The following is a 26,570-nucleotide window of genomic DNA, read 5'->3' as shown; positions in this document are numbered from 1 at the left end:
GTAACCTTTGCAGAGGTCAATAGTGGTCAGGTAATTTCCCCTGGCTATACGATCGAGTAGCTCGTCTACCCTGGGCATAGGGTAAGCGTCCGTCACGGTCTTTTCATTGAGCCTCCGATAGTCTACGCAGAACCGGGTGGTCCCATCTTTCTTGGGCACCAAGACAACTGGGGAGGCCCAGGGACTATCGGAGGGCTCAATTACCCTGAGTTGGAGCATCTCATCGATCTCCTTCTTCATTCCTATCCTAACTGCTTCGGGGATTCGGTACGGAGCCTGGCGCAAGGGAGCTTGTCCCGGAGTATCTACCTGGTGGGTGGTTAAAGTAGTGTACCCTGGCTTCGGGGAGAAGGTGAGGTGTTTGGACTGTAGGAGTTGGTTGAGCTGCTCCCTTTCAGTGGGGCTAAGTCGGTCTCCTATCTGAACCTGAGCCACTATACCTGTGGGGAGACTCTTTTCTAATAGGTCTGGAATGGGTAGACTGTCGGGGCCTTCCTGAGGGGAACAACATACGGCCGTCACGTTCTCTGGTCGCTCAAAATATTCCTTGAGCATGTTTACATGGAATGTCTTTCTAAGATTGTTGTCGTGGCAGCTAGCTATCACATAAGTGGTGTCTCCCCTTTTCTCTACGATCTGGTAGGGGCCCTGCCAGGACGCCTGCAATTTGTCTGTCTTCACCGGCTTAAGTACTAACACCTTTTGTCCTATGGTAAAGATTCTCTTTCGGGCCCCCCGATCATACCATACTTTCTGTCTTCTCTGGGCCGACTGGAGATTAGCCCGCACGGATTTGGCTAATTGCTCCATTCGGTCCCTGAGTTCCAGCACGTATGGCACAATGGGGACACCGTCAGTCTCCATCTCTCCCTCCCAGTGCTCCCGGATCAGGTTTAGGGGTCCCCGTACCTTTCTTCCGTAGAGCAACTCGAAGGGAGAGAACCCTGTCGTTTCCTGGGGCACCTCCCGATAAGCAAAAAGGAGGTGCGGCAGGAAGCGTTCCCAGTCTCTGTATTCCTGAGTGAACGTCTTGAGCATTTGCTTGAGGGTCCCATTGAACCTCTCACACAGCCCGTTCGTCTGGGGGTGGTATGGGGAGCTCAGGAGGGACTTAATTTTGCAAACCTGCCAGAGTTGTTGGGTCAATTCAGCCGTAAATTGCGTGCCTCGGTCGGATAGGATTTCTTTTGGAAATCCTACCCGGGAGAACACCTGTACTAGTGCATTCGCTACCGTATCCGCTTGTATGTTGGATAGGGCGACAGCCTCTGGGTACCTGGTAGCGTAGTCCACTACGGTAAGAATGTAGCGCTTACCGGAGGGACTAGGGGTAGCCAGTGGTCCCACTAGGTCAATAGCAACCCGGCTGAAGGGTTCCTCTACAATGGGCATATTTACTAGATGGGCTTTAGGGTGATCGCCTCGCCTTCCTACTCGTTGACACACATCGCAGGTGTTACAGTAAGTTCTAACGTCAGCGTGTACCCCTGGCCAAAAGAACGTGTGAGTAATGCGGTGTAGGGTACGGGTTACAGCTAGGTGGCCTGCTAAGGGGATGTCATGGCCTATCTTGAGGATTTCTTGACGGTATTTGTGGGGCACTACCAGCTGTCGCCTACGCTGTCCCCTTTTCTCTGTCCAGCGGTATAGTTTCCCTTTTTCCCATAAGAATGTTTCATTATCTGCCCCGCCCCCTCCGGTCTCTGCTCGTTCCCGGTACATTTGTAAGGTCGGGTCAGTCTTAGACTCTGTCTCGAAAGCATCTGGGGTGTCCCAGGGTATGGGGCCTAACATGTCAGGCAATGTCGGGGTAGGTCTTACCTGTGTCTCCCGCACTGGTGAGAGTTCTCGCTCCGTCCGGGCTTGGGCCCGTGTAGTCACTGGGTCCGCCTCGTTGTTGCATACTGGAGCATAGGCAGAAGTCATGGGGCCCAAATCATTGCCCAGTAGTACTTCGGCAGGTAAATTATCCATTATGCCCACGTTCACAGCCCCCTTTCCCGCTCCCCAATCAAGATGCACTTTAGCTGTTGGAATTTTGTACACATCCCCCCCCGCCACTCTAACGGCCACAGTCTGTCCAGATCGCTTGTGCTCCGGCACCAAATGACTCTGTACCAGCGTGATAGTAGCCCCTGTGTCTCTCAATCCCTCGGTAGATCGCCCCTCGAGCCATACCTTCTGCCGATGGTGCTGGCGGTTATCTGAGGCAGCATATACAGGGTCCGCCTCGTGAAGCGGCCCCAAATATTCCTCCATAGGGGCCTCTTGGTTAACACAGAGGGTCCGGGCCGGACGATATGCCCCAGAGGGGTAATTGTAATTCCTGGGTGTCTGGTGCGTATTAAGGGGGCAGCTAGCCATGAAATGCCCTGGTTGCTTGCATCGGTGGCAAGTCGGTCTGGGACGCTCAGAGCTGTTATTGGGTGGTCCTGAGTGTCGGGCGGGCCCTGCGGGCACCGGGGCTCGGAATTCAGCACGAGGGGGTGCACGGTAAACCTCTCTGGGTTCGTGAAGACGGGAGTCATAATGTTCATCGGCCAATTTGGCTGCTTCTTCTAAGGTAGAAGGTCGCCTGTCTCGCAGCCATTCCTTCCCTTGCTGTTCCATGCCATTATAAAAATGTTCTAAGAGAAACAATTGTAAAATTTCCTCACCAGTCACCGCTTTACTTCCGCTCATCCAGTGATTTGCCGCTCTCCGCATTCGGTGCGCCCATTCCATATGGGTATCGTTAGGCTTCTTTTTCGTGCCCCGAAACTGTCGGCGATACGCGTCCGGAGTTACTGCGTACCGTCGCAACAGTGTCTCCTTAACTAGCTCATACTGTGTCACTTCCTCAGCACCCAGAGTACGAAAGGCTTCCAGGGCTCGCCCGGATAGTTTCCCAGACAATATCGTGGGCCACTCCCTGTTGGGAATCTGGTGCAGGGCACATTGCCTTTCGAAGTCCGCCAAATATTCATCAATCCCTGTCTCGCTCTCTAGGAAGGGTCGAAATGCCGCATAGGGTATCTTGGGCCTCCCAGCATTTTCGACAGGGATGATTACCTGCGGGGCTTCAGCATTGCGGTGTGCGTTCGCTAGGTTGAGTTCGTGGGCTCGAGTCTCTCGTATATCCTTGTCCGCTTCCGCCATCAACTGCTGTACCAATTCCATGGAGGGGTTCGGCCCGTACAGTGAGAGCCTCTCCCGAACAATCCTGGTTTTTTCGTCACTAATCGTGGTCGGTGTTTCCGCCATTGTGAAGCTCTGATCCAGTTCGGTCAATTCTGCGATCAGCTCTCTCCTCGGCCGGTTGCTGGCGTACCCCCCTCTGCTTTCAAGTAAATCCTTTAGGGTTGTACGCTTCAATTTTTCGTAAGCGCTCTCCATCCGTTCTGTACCTCTCCTAGGAAATCCAGGAAAAATCCCACCGCTGCCGCCAAATGTTACGGTTACCCTTAGTCTCGCTGAGAGATGGACCGCTTAGTAGCCTGGATTCCTATTGCTGAAGAGGGGAGAAACTGCTTTCCATAGTATTCTATATGAGTCTCGCAAATGTAGAATAATCCCCCTTAGCTGTAGTACAGCTAGGATACCCTTCTGCCCACAAAAACGAGTCAACGCTGCGATTGAGGGACAACCAAGAACTGAGGACTGGGATGCCCAGCCTGCTTTTTATTTAGGTTACATGCACACAGGGCACTCCCAGGGGGGGAAGCATAAAATCCCCCATCACACATTTAGACAAAGCCCTTGGACAGGCCACCGCAGATAACAAGTACACACAAGAAAACAATTGAGTCCTTCTTATCACCTAGCAGTGAATGCTTATCACAAACTTAATTACAGTACACAATATGCTAGGAAACCTGCCTCAGAAAATAGTTTTCTCAAAACTGAACAGAGTTAACCCTTTATGAAATGATACTTGTTACAGTTTTCTTGGAGCCCTTCTTAGGCGCTGGCTTGGCTGGTTCAGGCATTGCTGCTGGGAAATAAGTTTCTTCACAACAAAATAACTAATGCTTCTGTAACATACCTCTAACAGGGTATTATTCATGATTGCAGCCATGTCCTGCAAGGTAATCGCTATGGGCGTCCCTGATGTAATTGGCGCCATATTAGCGTGCGTCCCCTGAGCGGGAGACGAAGGGTCTGACACGTGGGGAGAGTTAGTCGGCATAACTTCCCCCTCGACAGAACCCTCTGGTGATAATTCTTTTATAGATAAAGACTGATCTTTACTGTTTAAGGTGAAATCAATACATTTAGTACACATTCTCCTATGGGGCTCCACCATGGTTTTCAAACATAATGAACAAGTAGGTTCTTCTGTCTCAGACATGTTTAAACAGACTAGCAATGAGACTAGCAAGCTTGGAAAACACTTTAAAACAAGTTTACAAGCAATACAAAAAACGTTACTGTGCCTTTAAGAAACACCAATTTTCCCAAATTGTGAAATAACAGTGAAAAAATGCAGTTACACTAACGAAATTTTTACAGTGTATGTAATAAGTTAGCAGAGCATTGCACCCACTTGCAAATGGATGATTAACCCCTTAATACCAAAAACGGAATAACAAATGACAAAAACGTTTTTTAAACAGTCACAACAACTGCCACAGCTTTACTGTGGCTTTTTACCTCCCTCAATACGACTTTTGAAGCCTTTTGAGCCCTTCAGAGAAGTCCTGGATCATGCAGGAAGAAGCTGGAAGTCTGTGTCTGTAATTTTTGCTGCGCAAAAAAAGCGCTAAAATAGACCCCTCCCACTCATATTACAACAGTGGGAAGCCTCAGGGAACTGTTTCTAGGCAAAATTCAAGCCAGCCATGTGGAAAAAACTAGGCCCCAATAAGTTTTATCACCAAACATATGTAAAAAACGATTAAACATGCCAGCAAACGTTTTAAAATACACTTTTATAAGAGTATTTATCTCTATTAATAAGCCTGATACCAGTCGCTATCACTGCATTTAAGGCTTTACTTACATTACTTCGGTATCAGCAGCATTTTCTAGCAAATTCCATCCCTAGAAAAATATTTTAACTGCACATACCTTATTGCAGGAAAACCTGCCCGCTATTCCCCCTCTGAAGTTACCTCACTCCTCAGAATATGTGAGAACAGCAAAGGATCTTAGTTACGTCTGCTAAGATCCTAGAAAATGCAGGCAGAGTCTTCTTCTAAATACTGCCTGAGATAAACAGTACACTCCGGTACCATTTAAAAATAACAAACTTTTGATTGAAGAAATAAACTAAGTATAAAACACCACAGTCCTCTTACGACCTCCATCTTAGTTGAGAGTTGCAAGAGAATGACTGGATATGACAGTGAGGGGAGGAGCTATATTGCAGCTCTGCTGTGGGTGATCCTCTTGCAACTTCCTGTTGGGAAGGAGAATATCCCACAAGTAATGGATGATCCGTGGACTGGATACACTTAACAAGAGAAAATAGCTGTGTCGCAGGGAACTGCGAGTGAAGCGGTTAGGGTAGAAAGGGTAGTATCTCTCGGTTCACAGAATCCTGAGAGGGACTAACAGCGCTAGGGTTAATAGCAGATTTAGCTCCCTTCTTAGACTTTAAAACGGTATCCAGGCAATTGGAACAAAATTGAGCAGGCGGGAAAACCACAACCTCCTCACAATATAAGCAGGTATTATTAAGCACTACAGAAGGAGTGGAACCTTTTAACATATTGTTAGAGTCCTCCATAGAAGGTATGTAATCACATAGTACAAAGAGAAAAACGATATATATGAATATAGAAAGGAACCTTTACAAAATCAATGGCTGGGGCACTCACCACCTCCTAGACCCAGACAATTTGTCAAGAAACGCTCCTCAGGAGTGCTGTCTGCAGCAGGATCGTAAGGAAGTGAATGAAGCCGCACCCAGTCACATGGTGTGCAAAGCAGGACCTCCTCTGCTGTGAAAAAGTGTGCAAAGCTATTAGGAGCTGTGCAACTCGCAAAATTGAAAGTGAAACCTGCCTGTTCCAGCCACAAGTACACAATCCAAATGAGCCCTGAAAACTTCTTCAAAAAAGTTAAAGCAGTATATAAACTCCCCAAACTGTTCCCAATTACCACTATGGAGATATTAACCCTCGATCCTAGTGAGGTATAGAGGAGTCACACTGTGACCCTATATAAGGTGTCCCTGCTATATGAAAATAACACAGACTTACCCTTCAGGATCCGTGCCGTGGAAAAGATACAGCCTCTCAAGTGTGACAGCCTTGTAGCGATGCTCTGACAGGTACCTGAGTGTGGAAAAGCAAGCAGTGTACTTGTTAACACTGATTACTCAGGAACTGTTAGATAGACAGTCTGGATGGCTTTGCAGAAAAATTTTCCTGCATCTCCAGACTCAATACTCTCACTGAGAGGTTTATATGATTACTTAAAACTCCAGTCCTCTCTTGAAGAGAACATACCCATTAAGGACTATCCGAATCCTCTGACACTTCTCTGCCATCCTCCTCTAGTGACGAAAGGCAAAGAATAATTGGGGTAATAGGGGAAGTGGGAGGGATATTTAAGCCTTTGGCTGGGGTGTCTTTGCCTCCTCCTGGTGGCCAGGTGTTGTATTTCCCAACAGTAAGGAATTAAGTCATGGACTCTCCCTGCCTTATGGAGAGAAAGTTTGATTTTAAAGTGGGCGGCGGAGCGTTGGGTAATTGAATTTCAGAATTACATTAAAAATGAAATTATAGCGCATCATCAACTGATGAATTAAACTCCATCTAAAGCAGTGCTTTCCAAATTGTGTGTCGTGACACATTAGTGTGTCGGTGGCAGTGTGTAGGTGTGTCCCTGCTTCAGCACAAATTTTTTTTTTATTTAAAATTATTTTTAAATTTTCTTTTGGTTTCCGACTTTCTGCCTGCCTGCTACGCATATCACGTGGTTGACACGTGATTGATACCTAGTGGGTCACAGATCATCTTAACCTATTGGTGCAGCTTAGCGGGAACTGAAACTATTCCCAATGGCGGCACATTGGCTCCTGACTGCACGTGTAATCTCCTCAATCGGCTCGTGACTGCACATGTAGTCAGTGAGTGGGACAGCAGTGTGTTTGCTGTGCGGGCAGTAGTCAGTCGGACTCGCAGCGCTCTGAGGGCAGCAGCTTTAACACTGAGCTGAAGTCAGTGTTTTTATTTTTTTGCAGCTAGCTCCTAGTAGTGCATTGCTGCTCCTGCTCTTGATATATGGATAGGAAGTGGAAGCTTATAAATGCTTGGTGATGAAATGTCTTTTTCTAATATTCACTAAATATTAAGAAACTGTGTTCATCCCATCAACCTCATACATCCCATTAAAATAGTAAGTAGCTATTGGTGTTATTAAACTGTTTTATAATTCTTGTACATACTTACATACTGTTACTTGTAAATACATTTTGTTATTATATAATTCATTTATGTGTCCATATCTCTTAAAACAAGTTAGTTTAATCTCCTGTTTGCTAGAACAACTGAATTACTGTGTCGCAAAATGATGTAGGCCTAAAAAGTGTGTTATCAACATGAAAAGTTTGGAAAGCTCTGATCTAAAGTATCACTAACAGTCCGGATCTGATTTTAAAAAGGGGAGCATTTACTATAATTTATCAGATTCAATCTATACCATAGCATGACATGTGAGAACATGTGTTACAAAAAAAAAATGTTTATTACAATTTTAATAAGCAAAGCTGTAAAGAATAGCGTGTGTTTTTTTTCTAAACTCTGGGGTTATCTACAAATAAAAAGACCCTTTGGGTATATGTATATAACTTTGTTCTGCACATAGGGACTCCCATGAGCCTCTACTTTAGCGTTGCAGAATTTATTGGCACTATATTAAATACACAATTATTCCAGTCAGGTGATCACTATTACCACAGTGATTTTATTAAAATCTATATAAGAGCTTTAAATCTAGGGGTCTTGGGGGTCATTAGGCCTTTTTGACGAGCTCTTACAGGCAATAGAAACCCCTTTAGAGCTGCAACAACTAATCGTCATAATCGATAATAATCGATTATGAAAATAGTTGTCAACGAATCTCATAATCGATTAGTTGGTCTGTGCACAATATCAGCTGCTTCACTCCACTGAGCTCCTGCACATGGTATTGTGTTTTATAGTTATGTCCTTAGACTAAAGGACGTCTACAGAAGTATACTTTTCACTTTTTTAGAACAGTATAAGTTTACAACTACCCCTGGCTTATGTGCAACCCAGATATAATAGTCATCATTTGGATTGTTTATATTAAATCTAGTGATTTGGAACTATGCTTTTCATGATATAGTGCTGAGCTTGTTATTTACACCTTGCCCCTAGATTGATGGGAGTTATTTAAATTAATGTGCACTATTATCTGTTTGTACAATTATTAGCGGATTGCTTGCTATTGCTGATTATATGTACTGTATAAATAAATGTGTAAGGCATTGACCTGTTATTGATATATAGTCATTAGTGCTTTTGATTTATTTTTTTATTTTTTTTAATCAATTGTGATATGTACCAGATTCAACCTTTTATAAGTATATATCTGTTATTTTTATAGCTGGTTATTTACCATTGCATATAGATATTCATGATATTTTTAATGTTAGAATGAAGTCAAGGCTTACTTTATTGAGAGGCACCTTGCCAAGGTGGAAGTTCTACCTCTTTTCAAACAGTTTTTGGTTTTGTTTAATGTTTTAATTATAAAACTGTGCTCTGCTGCTTAAAAATTGGACAAACAGTAAAGTTTTAGTCTGAAGTTTATATTTGTACACTCCGTATGTGGATTCTATTTAAAATATAGGTAACAATTATTGTTTTTTTTATCCAATTAGTCGATTAATCGAAAAAATAATCGGCCGATTAATCGATTATGAAAATAATCGTTAGTTGCAGCCCTAAACCACTTCCTACAAAATGTGTGTGTTTTATTTTTATTTAAAGACAAAATGGTTTTACTTTTTCCTCCAAGTTTCAATGAATGAACCTCATGGGTTTCTAGGGCTTAAAGAAACACTGAACCCAAATTTTTTCTTTCAAGATTCAGATAGAGCATGCAATTTTAAGCAACTTTCTAATTTACTCCTATTATCAAATTTTCTTCATTCTCTTGGTATGTTTATTTGAAAAGCAAGAATGTAAGTTTAGATGCCGGCCTATTTTTGGTCAACAAACTGGATTGTCCTTGCTGATTGGACAGCACCAATAAGCAAGTACTGTCCATGGTTCTGAACCAAAAATGTGCTGGCGCCTTAGCTTAGATTCCTTCTTTTTCAAATAAAGATAGCAAGAGAACGAAAAAAAAATGATAATAGGAGTAAATTAGAAAGTTGCTTAAAATTGCATGCGCTATCTGAATCATGAAAGAAAAAATGTAGAAACCAGGCACTTTTGTCTTTCATGGGCCTGGTGATGTCACTGGCACCTTCAGATTCAAATCACCCAGAATGCAAGGGGCTGAGAACGAGCAATAAAATTGACTCCCTTACCCAGGATGATGACACGTGATTGTCATGTGCACTAAAAGCATTGTGCAGATGATGGCGATTTTCTGTCTCGCAACGGGGTTAATATTCTGTGAGCCATATTTGCAATGAGAAAATTGCAAGAAGAGAGACTGACCCTTAATCCAGGGTGCTCTTTTATAAAAAAAAAAAAAAGTAAGAAAAGTGATTCAGCGGCTGTATCACCCAAGTCTCAGGGACTTTGCAATGCACCAGTAAAAAGAAAAAAAAAGCCATAAACCTATTACTCACATGTCCCTTTAACACTATATTCATGTTTGGAAAAAAATGGCTTTTGTATCTGTACATACCTTTTGTAACAGTACATACCTTTTGTAACAGTACATACCTTTTGTAACAGTACATACCTTTTGTAACAGTGCATACCTTTTGTAACAGTACATACCTTTTGTAACAGTACATACCTTTTGTAACAGTGCATACCTTTTGTAACAGTACATACCTTTTGTAACGGTACATACCTTTTGTAACAGTACATACCTTTTGTAACAGTACATACCTTTCAATGACATCAATAGCTTCTTCATATCCATGTTTGGAAAAAAATGGCTTTTGTATCTGTACATACCTTTTGTAACAGTACATACCTTTTGTAACAGTACATACCTTTTGTAACAGTACATACCTTTTGTAACAGTGCATACCTTTTGTATCTGTACATACCTTTTGTAACAGTGCATACCTTTTGTAACAGTACATACCTTTTGTAACAGTACATACCTTTTGTAACAGTACATACCTTTTGTAACAGTGCATACCTTTTGTATCTGTACATACCTTTTGTAACAGTGCATACCTTTTGTAACAGTACATACCTTTTGTAACAGTACATACCTTTTGTAACGGTACATACCTTTTGTAACAGTACATACCTTTTGTAACAGTACATACCTTTTGTAACGGTACATACCTTTTGTAACAGTACATACCTTTTGTAACAGTACATACCTTTTGTAACGGTACATACCTTTTGTAACAGTACATACCTTTCAATGACATCAATAGCTTCTTCATACATTTTCTCTTGCTTGTAGATGTTCAATGCAAGTTCATATTCCCCAGTTTGCTCAAAACATTTAGCAGCAGTTCTGTTGTCTTGGCTTTTTTTATAGTAGTCGTCCTCCCTCCACGTATTAGTTAATGTGTTTCATATAAATAACATTGTGCTCACGCACGTGGAGTTATTTAAGTTAGCACTAATTGCCTGAAATGCAAGTCTGTCAAAAGATCTGAGATAAGGAGGCAGTCAGCAGAAGCTTAGATAAAGAGGTAAAAAGTATATTTCTATAACGGTGCTGGGTATGCAAAACTGGGGAATGGGTAATAAAAGGGATTATATATCTTTTTAAACAATAACATGTTTGATGTTTACTATCACTTTAAAGGGACATAAAACAGGTTGGGATAGAAACAAAATATAATAATATGTACTTTAATTACTTTACCTGCACATTTATACTGCAGTGCCTCGCCATTAACCCTTTCATTTAAGTTTCCGAATTGTAAATTTCTAACTCCCCCCACACATTTCCTTCTATGGCTGTATCTATATCTATTGTTGTTTTGCTAGAATGCAAAAGTGAATAGTGATTATCTGCTGGAGCATGCCTAGAAGCTCTGAACTCAGTTGAAATACAATGCCTGTGTCTAAACGCTGATAAGGGGGGTGGAGCACAGTGCTCCAGTCAGCATGGCTATGTTAGTAATGTTAGTAATTTTGCTTATTTTTTTAAAATTATTTTGAAATACTTGCCATCAACTTTTAAACAATTTTTTTATGCACACTATTTTTAATTAATTAGCCCTTTTAGGATATGCACAGATCTCAACCTGTTTTATGGCACTTCTGATTGTTTTTTACCATAAAAGAATTTGTGCTTAAGTATTTAGCCTGTAACAATGCCACACTTATTAAATACTCTGTCATCCAAATATTTATTTGTTATTTTGGCTTAATAACAACTGGCTGTGTAATTATATTTTATCACAAACTTAGTTTACCTCCCAACCAGTTAGACGTCAGCTATTGGGGTAGATTTATCGCCCCGGCAGGTTCGCAAGTAGTGAGCCTGTCCACTTGTAATTTTTCATTGCAGGGTGAAATTTAACATTGCACAAGAGGATTCTTGTGCAATGCCGGCCCTGCTTCCGCCCAACCAATTGCGCTAGAGCAGGGAATAACAATCACCCCTAATAAGTGAGTGTTGGGGTGATTGATCTCGCCACTCTTGAAGTGGCGGAGAAGAAAATTATTATGCAAGCCTGCATCACATAGCAGCTTAATAAATATACCCCATAGCCATCACCAATACGTTTAGGCTTGTGTGTGAACATAAATTATTTAATTCTTATCTCTATTTTACATATAAAGTGACCGAAAATTCAATAATAATCAGGTATTTGAGGAGCACTCAGTTTTAGTATAGCTGTACCTTTCCCAGTTTCTTGCAGAGTTCTGCACATAGACGAAACTCTTTAGCGAATGTTAGGCATTTCAGAGCAAGTTTTGGTTCTTTGCATTCCAAGTAGGTTTTAGCAAGTCTCAAATATTCCATTTGCCTTTCCCTGAAGAAATATAAAGCATGGAAAATTCTTATAAGTGCAATTGCAAAAAAAATAAAAATGTATGATCGATCGATTGATAGATATTTAATGCTTTTAATATAGGAAATTATTTCACCTTTGGCTGATTTTTTTAGCTTGTAATGTTAAAACTTCATCATGAGCAAATGCAAGTGTCTCTTTGTCGCTTTCCCCGCCCTTCTGGTAACACTTGGCTGCAACCTGTAAATAAACATATTTAGTCATGTAGTCTACATCTTCATGTAATGCATACACACTACATAGTAAAAGAATTTGATCAGTCTTCATGGGACGGTAATCAAAATCCATAGTGCACAGTACGATTTAGAGTTGTCATCTGGAATACTTTACTACATCGCAAGCGCGCTATTGTTAGTGCAGGACGCCATGAGCAATATCGCAACCGTGCTAACTTGTGCGAGTATTACAAGTAAACGGATGTGCTCAATCGGAAACAAAATGTGAGCTCATCGGGTTAGCGCAAAAGAAGACTGAGTAAAGTGTAAGGGTTAAAGAAAAAAACGTGCACCAAACACATCAAAAATACATTAACGTGTTAGGCTCATATATACAGGTTTTTTTATTAAAATTCGGGTTAGCACGCAAGCAATAAGGGTTAGATTTTTTTTGATCAACGTACTCCATTGTCTATGGGGAGAAGTTAAAGTGGTCGCAAAATATCGAAAGTCCTGAAGTTAGCACGCATCGGGTTTCCCTCATGCACTTTTTACTTTTAACATGTAATACTTGCAAACCTGCCCAAATTAAAATGGTGCACGATGGTTAGTTCATGACCGAAAAATATATTTAGCATACCACTTGTAATCTGGCCTTGCATAGTTACATATCATTTTTTCTCCATATCGTAAGAATCCATGGAAACATGAAAGTTTTATAGACATTATTATTTTACAATTAAAGCGTCACAAAATACAGTACATCTATAATTGATGGAAAAATAATTCCAGTGATGTATATTTACAGTGATGAAGCATAGCTGTAAAAAGCTGACTAGAAAATATCACCTGAACATCTATGTAAAAAAGAAGATATGTACCTCAAAATGTTCTAAGTATTCACACCCTATTGTAAAGGGTCTTAAAGCAGCCAATCAGGATGCTAGTCCCAGGACTTGCAAGGGAGTGTGCATCTGGCAAACTATTCAGTTTAAGGAATTTTACTATGAAATTTCACAAGATTTCAGTGAAATCTCATGAGATCACAGTTTAGCATGACTTAAGTACAGCTGATGCTGATTGGCTATTGTTTTGTTTTTCTTCAACTTGCAGTTGGACAGTAGCTGAAGCATAACTGTTACCAGAGCACTTACTCTGGTGAGCTTAAGAAATTTTGAGGTAAAACATCTTCCTTTTTTACATAAAGATGTTCAGGTGATATTTTCTTGACAGCTTTTTATAGTTATGCTGCCCCACTTTCAAGTGATTTAGCATATGGGTATTATGTCCCTTTAGAGGGATATTTAACTTGTACCATATACCAGCAATTAAGCACTGCATTGAATAACTTTAAAATCATTTAACTTTCATTTTATAAGCATCATTTACAAAATAAATTAAATTCAAGAGCAGTTCAGACAAGAACCCTTGAAAAGCCTGAATTAATTCATGTTTCTAGTCTCTTTTTGTGTGTGGCCATTTAGGGAGAAATATAAATAAGCTTATTTAAATATGACAGAGGAACACCCGATCTAGGACAATTTTCTGGAGGTATTTTACAGCAAAAGCAGGCACAATAAGTATGATGACGCAGCAATTGAACAGTTGTCGAGCAATCTATTAAAAGTAAAAACCCTTGCAGTGGATGAAATAAATATGGGGAGAACTGTTAGCGGGAAAGTTTAATCAATTTCTATGATGTTCTTCTAGGCATTTATCACCATGCATTAGTGCGCAGGTTATACAAACAACCACAGGACCTGAAGATGGAGAGACGTCACCATAGTGCAATTGCCAAGGATTTGCCTACACCTGAAGTAACTAAGTAAATGGACTTACCTTCCAACACTGGTTGTTGGCATAATAGTCTCCTTGTGCAATCCATTCCTCCTTAGTGGAGCTCTTAACAAACATGTTATCATCCAGAGCTAAAAAAAACAGGAGAAACCTATGGTTCAATGAAAATTTTAAAATTGATGTATATTGACAACAAACACTTTAAAAGGACATTTCAACACAATTAATACTCGATAGAATGTTACATTCAAAGAAATTATTACCCTGAGAATAATATGTAGATGCATGCTTTTTAAATTAGCTTTTTAATGATTAAAAACATAAATGTTAAGTTGTAGTGCCCATAAAGCAACAGGCGCAGCCATGTTGTAACCTAGGTTTCCTTGTATCACAGATATTTATGGTTTATGATTTACTCTGTAAATGAAATAGAAGCTTGCAGATGTTGAATTTTTTTTAGTTTTTTTATGTTTTTAGTCTACTCCACGTTTATATTGTATATTGAAGAGTCCTTAAAAGGACATACTAATGCAAAAAATGACATTTCTTGTAATCTTTACAGATGTAATTTGTGCATTACTGATTCTAGATAGCCTTTTTTACATTTTCCAACATATGCATGCTCATATCTGGTCTACACATATTATATAGTGAAGCACTTTATCAAAGACTTTCATACTTTGTTTGCCAAATCCATATTCTAGAGAAAAATGTGCACCAACCAATTAAACTGCTCTACAGAGGACATTAAAACAGTGTGCTAATGAACGTCATGGGTCCTATAGACTTCCGCACTATATTAAAGGGATATTCCAGCCAAAATTGGAATCCACATGTATGCATTTCAGTTTTGAATAGAAGCATTTTTTTATTATACATGTACTGTATTAGCAAAAATGCTTTTTATAAAAGCTATAGCCGTTTCAAAAGTGAAATTTAACCCCTTAGTGACCAGAGCACTTTTCCATTTTCTGTCCGTTTGGGACCAAGGCTATTTTTACATTTTTGCGGTGTTTGTGTTTAGCTGTAATTTTCTTCTTACTCATTTACTGTACCCACACATATTATATACCGTTTTTCTCGCCATTAAATGGACTTTCTAAAGATACCATTATTTTCATCATATCTTATAATTTACTATAAAAAAAATGATAAAATATGAGGAAAAATTGAAAAAAACACACTTTTTCTAACTTTGACCCCCAAAATCTGTTACATATCTAAAACCACCAAAAAACACCCATGCTAAATAGTTTCTAAATTTTGTCCTGAGTTTAGAAATACCCAATGTTTACATGTTCTTTGCTTTTTTTGCAAGTTATAGGGCCATAAATACAAGTAGCACTTTGCTATTTCCAAACCACTTTTTTTCAAAATTAGCGCTAGTTACATTAGAACCCTGATATCTTTCAGGAATCCCTGATTAACCCTTGACATGTATATATATTTTTTTAGTAGACATCCCAAAGTATTGATCTAGGCCAATTTTGGTATATTTCATACCACCATTTCACCGCCAAATGCGATCAAATACAAAAAATTGTTCACTTTTTCACAAATTTTTTCACAAACTTTAGGTTTCTCACTGAAATCATTTACAAACAGCTTGTGCAATTATGGCATAAATGGTTGTAAATTCTTCTCTGGGATCCCCTTTGTTCAGAAATAGCACACATATATGGCTTTGGCGTTGCTTTTTGGTAATTAGAAGGCCGCTAAATGCCACTGCGCACCACAAGTGTATCATGCCCAGCAGTTAAGGGGTTAATTAGGGAGCTTTTAGGGAGCTTGTAGGGTTAATTTTAGCTTTAGTGTAGTGTAGTAGACAACCCCAAGTATTGATCTAGGCACATTTTGGTATATTTCATGCCACCATTTCACCGCCAAATGCGATCAAATTAAAAAAAACGTAAAATTTTTCACAATTTTAGGTTTCTCACTGAAATCATTTACAAACAGCTTGTGCAATTATGGCACAAATGGTTGTAAATGCTTGTCTGGGATCCCCTTTGTTCAGAAATAGCAGACATATATGACTTTGGCGTTGCTTTCTGGTAATTAGAAGGCCACTAAATCCTGTTGCGCCTCACACGTGTATTATGGCTAGCAGTGAAAGGGTTAATTAGGGAGTTTGTAGTGAGCTTGCAGGGTTAATTTTAGCTTTAGTGTAGAGATCAGCCTCCCATCTGACACATCCCACCCCCTGATCCCTCCCAAACAGCTCCCTTCCCTCCCCCACCCCACAATTGTCCCCGCCATCTTAAGTACTGGCAGAAAGTCTGCCAGTACTAAAATAAAAGGGTTTTAAAAAAAAATTGACATTTTTTTTAGCATATTTACATATGCTACTGTGTAGGATCCCCCCCTTAGCCCCCAACCTCCCTGATCCCCCCCAAAACCGCTCTCTAACCCTCCCCTCTGCCTTATTGGGGGCCATCTTGGGTACTGGCAGCTGTCTGCCAGTACCCAGTTTACAATAAAAAGTGCTTTTTTTGTCTTTGTTTTTTTTTTTCTGTAGTGTAGCTTTCCCCACCCCCCACAGACAAACCCCCACCACCTTGCTGATTATTAAAATTTTCGATATTTTTTATCTTTTTATTTTCAAATTTTCTGCAGTGTAGCGGTTCCCACCCGCTCCCTCCCCGTGCACGCGCCCGCCCCCACCCTCCCGTGCACGCGCGCGCGCCCGTGCGTGCCCCCAGCCACCCCCGCCCACGATCCCGCCCCCCTTCACATCCACATGGCCATCGATGGCCGCCACCCGCCTCCCGGTCCGGCTCCCACCCACCAACGCAGGTAGCCACCGATCTCCGGTGCAGAGGGGGCCACAGAGTGGCTCTCTCTGCACCGGATTACTTAAAAAGGTTATTGCAGGATGCCTCCATATCGAGGCATCACTGCAATAACCGGAAAGCAGCTGGAAGCGAGCAGGATCGCTTCCAGCTGCTTTCCACACTGAGGACGTGCAGGGTACGTTCTCAGGCATTAACTGCCTTTTTTCTGAGGACGTACCCTGCACGTCCTCAGTCGTTAAGGGGTTAATAAGCAAAGTGCACCAGCACTTTAATAAGCAAAGTGCACATGCTCAGAGAGCCTAAGGTGCTGGTATCATGTGGCAATGACTCAATTAGTTAATTGCTGACATGATTACAAGCCCCACTGTCGATCTGAACAGCTGCAGTATTTAAAGGGGCAGTCTAGTCCAAAATAAACTTTCATGATTCAGATAGAGAATGCAATTTTAAACAATTTTCCAATTTACTTTTATCACTATTTTGCTTTGTTCTCTTGGTATCCTTAGTTGAAAGCTAAACCTAGGAGGTTCATATGCTAATTTCTAAGCCCTTGAAGGCCGCCTCTTCTCTCAGGGCATTTTGACAGTTTTTCACCACTAGAGGGTGTTAGTTCATGTGTGTCATATAGATAAACACTGTGCTCACGCACGTGGAGTTCAGGTGAGCCAGCTCTAATTGGCTAAAATGGATGTCTGTGAAAAGAACTGAAATAAGGGGGCAGCTTGCAGAGGCTAAGATACAGGGTAATCACAGAGGTAAAAAGTGTATTAATATAACTGTGTTGGTTATGCAAAACTAGGGAATGGGTAACAAAGGGATTATCTATCTTTTTAAACAATACAAAAATCTGTTGTAGACTCTCCCTTTAAAATGCTGGTGCACTGAGAATATCCAGCTATGCTTCACATGCACGTGCAGATAAAAATATTAACACTAAAACAGTGACCGGAATGTCCCTTTAATACCATTCACTCCTCTAGACCAGTGTTTATCAACCTTTTTGTAGCAAGTACCCCTGTAGGCATACAGCGGTTTCTTATGTACACCAACTGTATCACAAATATTATTGATCTTTTACATGAGCAAAAATGAAAATCATGTGTATCACTTGTTTTCACAAACTTCTATCAGATATATTAATAAAGTAAATATATGTGATATTTGTGTTAGGTTTTCCGGAATTTAATATTTGGCAACATTAAGACCAAGAATAATAAACACATAAAACAGAGATATATAGTCCATTTATACTAATGATTATATGCAATTAATCAGCTTTTTACATAAAAAAACAGGAAAACAACGCTTTTCTGCATGATGAGGAAAGTAATATTTTTGATACCATCTTTCTATTTTTAATAACCATTTATCTGTCTTCTTTTACTGCGGCATACTTCAGTATGATGCACTTTACCGATTTCACAGTGGTACATTTATTTGGCACTTGTCTCTGTGACACTTGGACACAGTAATTCACTTTCTCTGTTCATATCAGTGGTCAACTCCAGCCCTCATATGTCTCTAACTAGCCGGAATCTAAAGTTTTAATCATTTGAGGTGAATCAGTGATTGAGCAGTGGTCTAATCCAGGCAGGAAAATATTCACATTCTGCCCTGTTAGGAGGCTTGAAGGTAGAAATGATAGGTTATGTTTAAAATAGCTGGAAAATATAATTAAGGCCAATCCCTGGAGTACCTTTTGCAAATACTCTAAGTACCCTCAGGGGTAGACGTACCACAAGTTGAAAAACTAGGCTCTAGACAAAGTAAATAAATATATATAAATATATATAAAATATACATACCTTTTTTTTCGCCTGTCTGGACTACTTTTACAAAGTTCCCCTTGATGAAGTACTCAAAAGCTGGTGCTCGTTTTTCCAGATTCTCATCAAATATCCAAAGATTCACTCTGGCTCTAGTAATTGCTGTGTATAGCTGTTTGAGTTCTCCATTCAGCAGCTAAATAATAAAGTAGATAAGTAAATGAGTATTCTAGATCATCGGAACACAGAAGATGTCTTTCAAGCAAATTTTCAGGCTTGACTACTTGCTATTGTCCAATGCATGCTCATTAAAAGCCTCTACTGTAGTGATGTAAAACACATTACACAGTAACTTGTGAACAGACATTATTTAGCTTTTAACTCAAGGAAATCTAGATCTCAAAATTTAAAGTGCAAGTTCTAAAACTCTTTAATGTCCTAGAATGTATACAGGGCAGTGGGATTGTGCTTTGTGTAACCTATGGAGTCGGTGGTGAGCTGATTTGTTTTAGTGCCCTGTAGTGCAATAGAAAAAGGCTTGCAGTGGGAGGCTGGCAGCATCGACAAGCACCAAGTCAAGATTAATGAAAACTTTTAAGAGCTGTCTCAGCCCCTTTGGAGATAATATGTTAGTAGAAAAAAAGAGTTTAGTAGTTCTTTCAAAACTAACTTTCATTTTGCAGATAATTTTTTATTCAGAGTCTGACAGCCCCTTGCATTTTTCCAAAATAAAGCAATTCCACCAGCATCATGCAATATCTATAACTTTATTGGAACATGCGGCTCTCAGGCAAAAAGTGTATATGTTTCGGGTTATGCACCCTTATGGCAGGACTAAGGGTGCATAACCCGAAATGTTGCCACTTTTGGCCTGAGATCCACATGTTCCAATAAAGGCACAGATATTCCATGGTGCTCGTGGAATCGCTTTATTTTGGAAAAATATATTGGGAATGTTCAGTAACTTCTACACACGTTGCACATGAAAACAGTGTTTTGTGAGTGCTGGTAATCACTAATGTGTTAAAAGTCCCTTGCATGTTCTCCATAACTTCCCACAATTTATAGAACCTAAGTCACAGCTGATACATCGCCTTATATACATGTTTGTATGTCTACATAAAATATTCCAAAGCACACAGTCTTTGATATAGATTTGCCCCCCCCCCCCCCCCCCCCCCCTATGCAGCTATAATAGCTGCCACTCTTCTGGGAAGACTTTTTACAAGATTTTGGAGTGTGTCTGCAGGAATTCACGTCCATTCAGCCAAAAGAGCACTTGTGGGTTCAGGCACTGAGGTTGGACAAGAGGGTCTAACTTGCAATTGGCATTCCAAAGGTATGCAATCAGCAGACCACCCACCCCATATGGCTCTGTGCAGACCTTTTGAGTTCCTCCACACCAAACTTGTCAAACCATGTCTTCATGGACCTTGCTCTGTGCACTGGGACACAGTCATGCTGCTGCCACAAAGTTGGAAGTACCCAATTGTCACATTAAGATAACACTTTCCTGGAACTAAGGGGCCAAGCCCAAACTCAGAAAAACCATTACCTTTTCTCCACCAAACTTTACAGTAGGAACTATGTATTCCAGTGGGTAGCATTCTCCTGGCATCTGATAAGATTCTTCCATCAGACTGCCAGATAGTGAAGCTTGATGCATCACTCCACAGAACACATTTCCACTGCTCCAGAGTCCAGTGAAGGCATAGTTTATCCCACTATAGCTGACACTTGGCATTGAGAATCTTAACGATGTGAGCTTGTGATGCTTGTGTACAGCTGCTTGGCCATGGCAACCTATTCCCTGAAGCTCCCAACACAGAGTTCTTGTAGTGATGTTGGTTTTGGTTCTAAAGGCAGTCTGGAACTTTGCAGTAAATGAAACAACAGATGATAGACAATTTTACATGCTTCAGCCCTCTGCAGCCCTGCTCTGTAAGTTTGTGCTGTCTACCACTTCATGGCTGGACTGATATCACTCCTAGACGCTTCCACTTCACAATAATAGCGCTTGCAAAGTGAATGTATAGATTCCTTCCATATGACCTTTAATTCCAAGAAAGGAGTGTTCTTGATGTGGTGTTTTGATTTAGATGAAAAGGATTTGATTAGTGAAAATCTCTTTAGTGTGTGTGTTGTACTGCCTTCCTTTGAAATATTCAACTTAGCTGCAATTTGGTTCCGAGATAATAATGTATTGTTGAATAATACAGAGAAAAGTAATACATTTAGGTACACTCAAATAAATGAAGTATATAACATCACAAGCTGAATAGATTGAATGACCGATCATGTTATTTGAAAGAAAAAGAAAAAAAAAGTAAAATTTTGTTTCCAGCAATATGTAGGTGTCACAACTCATCCCTCTAAAGGGCGAATTAGAGAACACATTGTCATTAGGAAAAATGATACCAAGTACCCCAGTTGCTAAACATTTTTACCAACATGGTGAGAGTATTGACTATTAGTCTTTAATAGGAATTAGGTTAAAGGGACAGGAAATCCCAACATTTTCTTTTGTGATTTGGATAGAACATACAATTTTAATCAACTTTCCAATTTACTTCTATTATCAAATTTGCTTCATTCTCTTGTTATCCTTTACTGAAGGAAAACCATTACACTACTGACATCTAGCTGAACACATCTAGTTAGCCAATCATAAGAGACAAATGTGTGCAGGCACCAGTCAGCAGCTAGCTCCCACTAGTGTAGTATATGTGTGTATTCTTTTTCAACAAGGGATACCAAGAGAACAAAGTAAATTTAAAAAAATAAGAAGTGAAAACGGTCTTAAAATGACATGCTCTATCTGAATAATGCACGTTTAATTTTGACTTTATCCCTTTAAACAAACCCACAAGAGAAGTTTTTTGGGGAGATTTTTTACTCACTAACAAGAATGCCTACAGGCATTAATTTTAAGTATGAGGTGGTTCTTTTTACCTACTTAAAAAGTTAAGTAAGAATTTTGTTTTCAGCAGTACTACAATTAAAGATTAAAGGAATAGTCTAGTCAAAATTAAACTTTCATGATTAGGATAGAGCATGTAATTTTAACCCCTTGAGTGCTAATGACGGCTCTGAGCCGTCACAGAGTTTCCCACTCTGGTGCTAATGACGGCTCAGAGCCATCACTAGCACTCTCCCAACTTGAGGGAGATCTGGGGGCTCCCACCCGCTCCTACCCCGGCGATCGGTGCTGCATAATGAAAGGCATCACCGGGGCTTCCGTTTTGCGTGGTGACGTCACGCACAATAAACGTGATGACGTCACCACGCAACTTTATTTACCATTAACAATGTTAAATATAGGAGCAGGGGGCATGCTGCTTAGAAGCCTGTATCTCAGGCATCTAAAGACCCCCAAGACCCACCGTTGGAAAGGTAATTGCCTAACCTTTCCAACGGTGTAAAAATAAATGAATAAACCCTTTAAGAAAACCTTAGCACCCAGGTGGGAAAGTGCTTAGCACTCAAAGGGTTAAGCAACTTTCTAATTTACTCCTATTATCAACTTTTTTTTAGTTCTCTTGGTATCTGTATTTGAATGTAAGCTTAGGAGCCAGACCATTTTTGGTTCTGCACCTGGGTAGCGTTTGCTGGTTACATTTAGACACCAATCAGAAAGTGCTACCCAGGTTCTGAACCAAAAACGTAATTTATGCTTACCAGATAAATTCCACGACTTCATTCCTTACTGTTGGGAAATACAACACCTGGCGACCAGGAGGAGGCAAAGACACCCCAGCCAAAGGCTTAAAAATTCCTCCCACTTCATCATTACCCCAGTCATTCTGCCGAGGGAACAAGGAAAAGTAGTTGAAACATTAGGGTATAAATGGTGCCAAAAGAATAAAATAGATAATAGGGGACCGCCCATAGAGAAGAAAAAATGGACGGGAGGTGGACTCTCCCTATCCAGAAGAAAAGGAATTTATCTGGTAAGCATAAATTATGTTTTCCTTCCTAAGATAGGGAGAGTCCACGGCTTCATTCCTTACTGCTGGGAAAATTATACCCAAGCTCCAGAGGACACTGAATGAATAACGGGAGGGAACAAAAAGGAAGAGGCGGACCCTATTCTGAGGGCACCACAGCCTGCAAAACTTTTCTCCCGAAAGCTGCTTCCACCAAAGCAAAAAACAAACTTGTAAAATTTTGAAAAAGTATCTAAGGAGTACCAGGTAGCCACCTCACAAATCTGATCCGTAGAGGCCTCGTTCTTAAAGGCCCAAGAGGAAGCCACTGCTCTAGTGGAATGAGCCGTTATCCTCTCAGGAAGACGATGTCACGCTATCTCGTAAGCTAAGCGGATGACGCTCCTTAACCAAAAAGATAGAGAAGTCGAAGTAGCCTTCTGCCCCTTATGCTTTCTCGAATAGACAACAAACAAAGAGGAAGATTGTCTAAACTCCTTAGTAGCCTGAAGATAGAACTTCAAGGCGCAAACCACATCCAAATTGTGAAGTAAGCGTTCCTTCGATGGAGGAGGATTAGGACACAAGGAAAGAACCACTATCTCCCGATTGATGTTGCGATCTGACACAACCTTAGGAAGAAAACCTAATTTAGTACGTAAAACTACCTTATCTGCATGAAAAACTAGATAAGGGGGCTTATATTGCAAAGCAAGAGATCTCAGAAACTCTGCGCACAGAGGCGATAGCCAATAAAAAGAGAACCTTCCAAGATAACAATTTAATGTCAACGGAATGCAGAGGCTCAAACGGAACCTGTTGCAAAACCTGAAGAACACGATTTAGGCTCCAAGGAGGAGCCCCAGATCTAAACACAGGTCTGATCCTAATCAGAGCCTTAACAAAGGACTGCTCATCTGGAAGCTCAGCCAGTCTCTTGGGCAATAAAACCGACAGGGCCGAAATCTGTCCCCTCAGGGAACTAGCAGAAAGGCCCTTCTCCAGCCAATCCTGGAGAAAAGATTAGATCCTGGCAACCTTAACTCTGTTCCAGGAAAAACCACGCTCTTCACACCAGAATAAATAGGTCCTCCACACCTTGAGGTAGATACGCAGAGTAACTGGTTTACGAGCTTGAAAAAGAGTATCAATGACACTCTCAGAGAAACCTCTCTTGCCTAAGACTGTGTTCAATGTCCACGCAGTCAGCCTCAGAGAATCTAGATTTTAATAAACAAATGGACCTTGTATCAGCAGGTCTCTGCGACAAGGTAACTTCCACGGAGGAAATGAGAACATCCCCACTAGATCTGCGAACCACGTTATTCGCGGCCCCGAGGTTTGAAGCCTATCTTGTATCGCTGAGATACCACCTCCAGGGCCCACGGATCCTGTACGTCCTTGAAACAGGCATCTGAAAAAAGAGACAGTCTGCCCCCTACACCTACTGGATCAGGGGCCGCCTCTTCATGTCGATTCGTTTTCAGTGGGCTTCTTATTCTGCTTGGATTTATTCCATGACTGAGCCGGCTTCCAAGTACTCTTGGGTTGCTCGGGCTTGGAGAAGGATTGTTGTCATTGGGATTTGTCAGAACGAAAGGAACGATTAGATTATCTTGCGGAAGGCACCCTTGCCTCCGGTAACCGTAGAAATAATGGAGTCCAGGCTTGGACCAAATAAAATCTTTCTCTTGAAGGGAAGAGAAAGGAGTCTGGACATAGAAGTCATATCCGCAGACCAAGACTTCAACCAGAGCCCCCGGTGGGCTAGGACCGCAAAGCCAGAGGCCTTTGCATTTAGGCAAATAATTTGCATGTTCGCATCACAGATAAAAGAATTAGCAATTCTCAGAGCTTTAATTCAGTCTTGAATATCCTCGAGAGGAGACTCCACCACAATGAGTTCCGACGGCAACTGCAGTCGCCGGTTGAAACAAAAATCCGTATGTTGAAACATCTTTCTCAGAAAGGTTTCCATTTTCTTATCCTCAAGAGGTATAGTAGTACATTTAGCAAGCGTAGAGATAGAACTATCCACCTTAGGAATGGAGCACCACAAATCCAGTTGAGAGTCCGGGACCAACTTTTTAAAAGTAGACGAGGGGGAAAAGGAAGAACCAATTCTTTCCCATTCGTTCTTAATAATGTTTGCCATTTTAACCGGCACAGGAAAAGTCAAAGGAACTTTCCTGTCTTCGTAAACTCTGTCTAATTTAGGTATCATAGGTTCTTCAGGCAGCGCAGCCTCTGGAACCTCTAACGTAGACAGAATCTCCTTTAGATTTAAAAAACAGAATTTATGCTTACCTGATAAATTTCTTTCTTTTGCGATGTACCGAGTCCACGGATTCATCCTAACTTGTGGGATATTGTCCTTCCTGACAGGAAGTAGCAAAGAGAGCACCACAGCAGAGCTGTCTATATAGCTCCCCCCTTAACTCCACCCCCCAGTCATTCGACCGAAGGACAAAGAAAGAAAAGGAGAAACTATAAAGGTGCAGAGGTTCAGAGACTGAAGTTTACATAAAAAAACATAATTTATGCTTACCTGATAAATTTATTTCTCTTGTTAAGTGTATTCAGTCCACGGGTCATCCATTACTTATGGGATATATTCCCTTCCCAACAGGAAGTTGCAAGAGGATCACCCAAAGCAGAGCTGCTATATAGCTCCTCCCCTCACGTGTCATATCCAGTCATTCGACCGAAACAAGACAAGAAAGGAGGAACCATAGGGTGCAGTGGTGACTGAATGTTTTAATTAAAATTTAGATCTGCCTTAAAAAGACAGGGCGGGCCGTTGACTGAATACACTACAAGAGAAATAAATTTATCAGGTAAGCATAAATTATGTTTTCTCTTGTTAAGTGTATTCAGTCCACGGGTCATCCATTACTTATGGGATACCAATACCAAAGCTAAGTACACGGATGAAGGGAGGGACAAGGCAGGAACTTAAACAGAAGGAACCACTGCCTGTAGAACCCTTTCTCCCAAAAACAGCCTCCGAAGAAGCAAAAGTGTCAAATTTGTAAAATTTTGAAAAGGTGTGAAGCGAAGACCAAGTCGCAGCCTTGCAAATCTGTTCAACAGAGGCCTCATTCTTAAAGGCCCAGGTGGAAGCCACAGCTCTAGTGGAATGAGCTGTAATTCTTTCAGGGGGCTGCTGTCCAGCAGTCTCATAGGCTAAACGTATTATACTACGAAGCCAAAAAGAGAGAGAGGTTGCCGAAGTTTTTTGACCTCTCCTCTGCCCAGAATAAACGACAAACAGGGAAGAAGTTTGATGAAAATCTTTAGTTGCCTGTAAATAGAATTTCAATGCACGGACTACGTCCAGATTATGCAAAAGTTGTTCCTTCTTTGAAGAAGGATTAGGGCACAATGATGGGACAACAATCTCTTGATTGATATTCCTGTTAGAAACTACCTTAGGTAAAAACACAGGTTTAGTACGCAGAACTACCTTGTCTGAATGGAAAACCAGATAAGGAGAATCACAATGTAAGGCCGATAACTCAGAGACTCTTCGAGCCGAGGAAATAGCCATCAAAAACAGAACTTTCCAAGATAAAAGCTTAATATCAATGGAATGAAGGGGTTCAAACGGAACACCCTGAAGAACTTTAAGAACCAAGTTTAAGCTCCACGGAGGAGCAACAGATTTAAACACAGGCTTAATCCTAGCCAAAGCCTGACAAAAAGCCTGGACGTCTGGAACTTCTGCCAGACGCTTGTGCAAAAGAATAGACGGAGCAGAAATCTGTCCCTTCAACGAACTAGCAGATAAGCCCTTTTCCAAACCCTCTTGTAGAAAGGACAATATCCTAGGAATCCTAACCTTACTCCATGAGTAACTCTTGGATTCGCACCAATATAAGTATTTACGCCATATCTTATGATAGATTTTTCTGGTAACAGGCTTCCGAGCCTGTATTAAAGTATCAATAACTGACTCTGAGAAGCCACGCTTGGATAAGATCAAGCGTTCAATCTCCATG

At 40.9% G+C, this 26,570-nt stretch overlaps 1 protein-coding gene across 1 annotated transcript in view; it reads right to left on the bottom strand.

Moving 5' to 3' along the window:
* LOC128661537 (TPR and ankyrin repeat-containing protein 1-like) overlaps positions 1-26,570 on the bottom strand; it is a 148,164-nt gene that overhangs the window by 79,278 nt on the left and 42,316 nt on the right. Inside the window, 5 exon segments of the mRNA XM_053715783.1 lie at positions 10,513-10,646; positions 11,959-12,091; positions 12,207-12,310; positions 14,125-14,213; positions 18,683-18,839. Coding sequence (XP_053571758.1) covers positions 10,513-10,646; positions 11,959-12,091; positions 12,207-12,310; positions 14,125-14,213; positions 18,683-18,839 — 617 coding nt within the window.

This window comes from Bombina bombina, chromosome 5 (assembly GCF_027579735.1).
Source record: "Bombina bombina isolate aBomBom1 chromosome 5, aBomBom1.pri, whole genome shotgun sequence".
Taxonomy (NCBI): Eukaryota; Metazoa; Chordata; class Amphibia; order Anura; family Bombinatoridae; genus Bombina; species Bombina bombina.
Note: the sequence above shows the minus strand (reverse complement) of the source record. Positions and strands in the feature narration are given on the sequence as shown.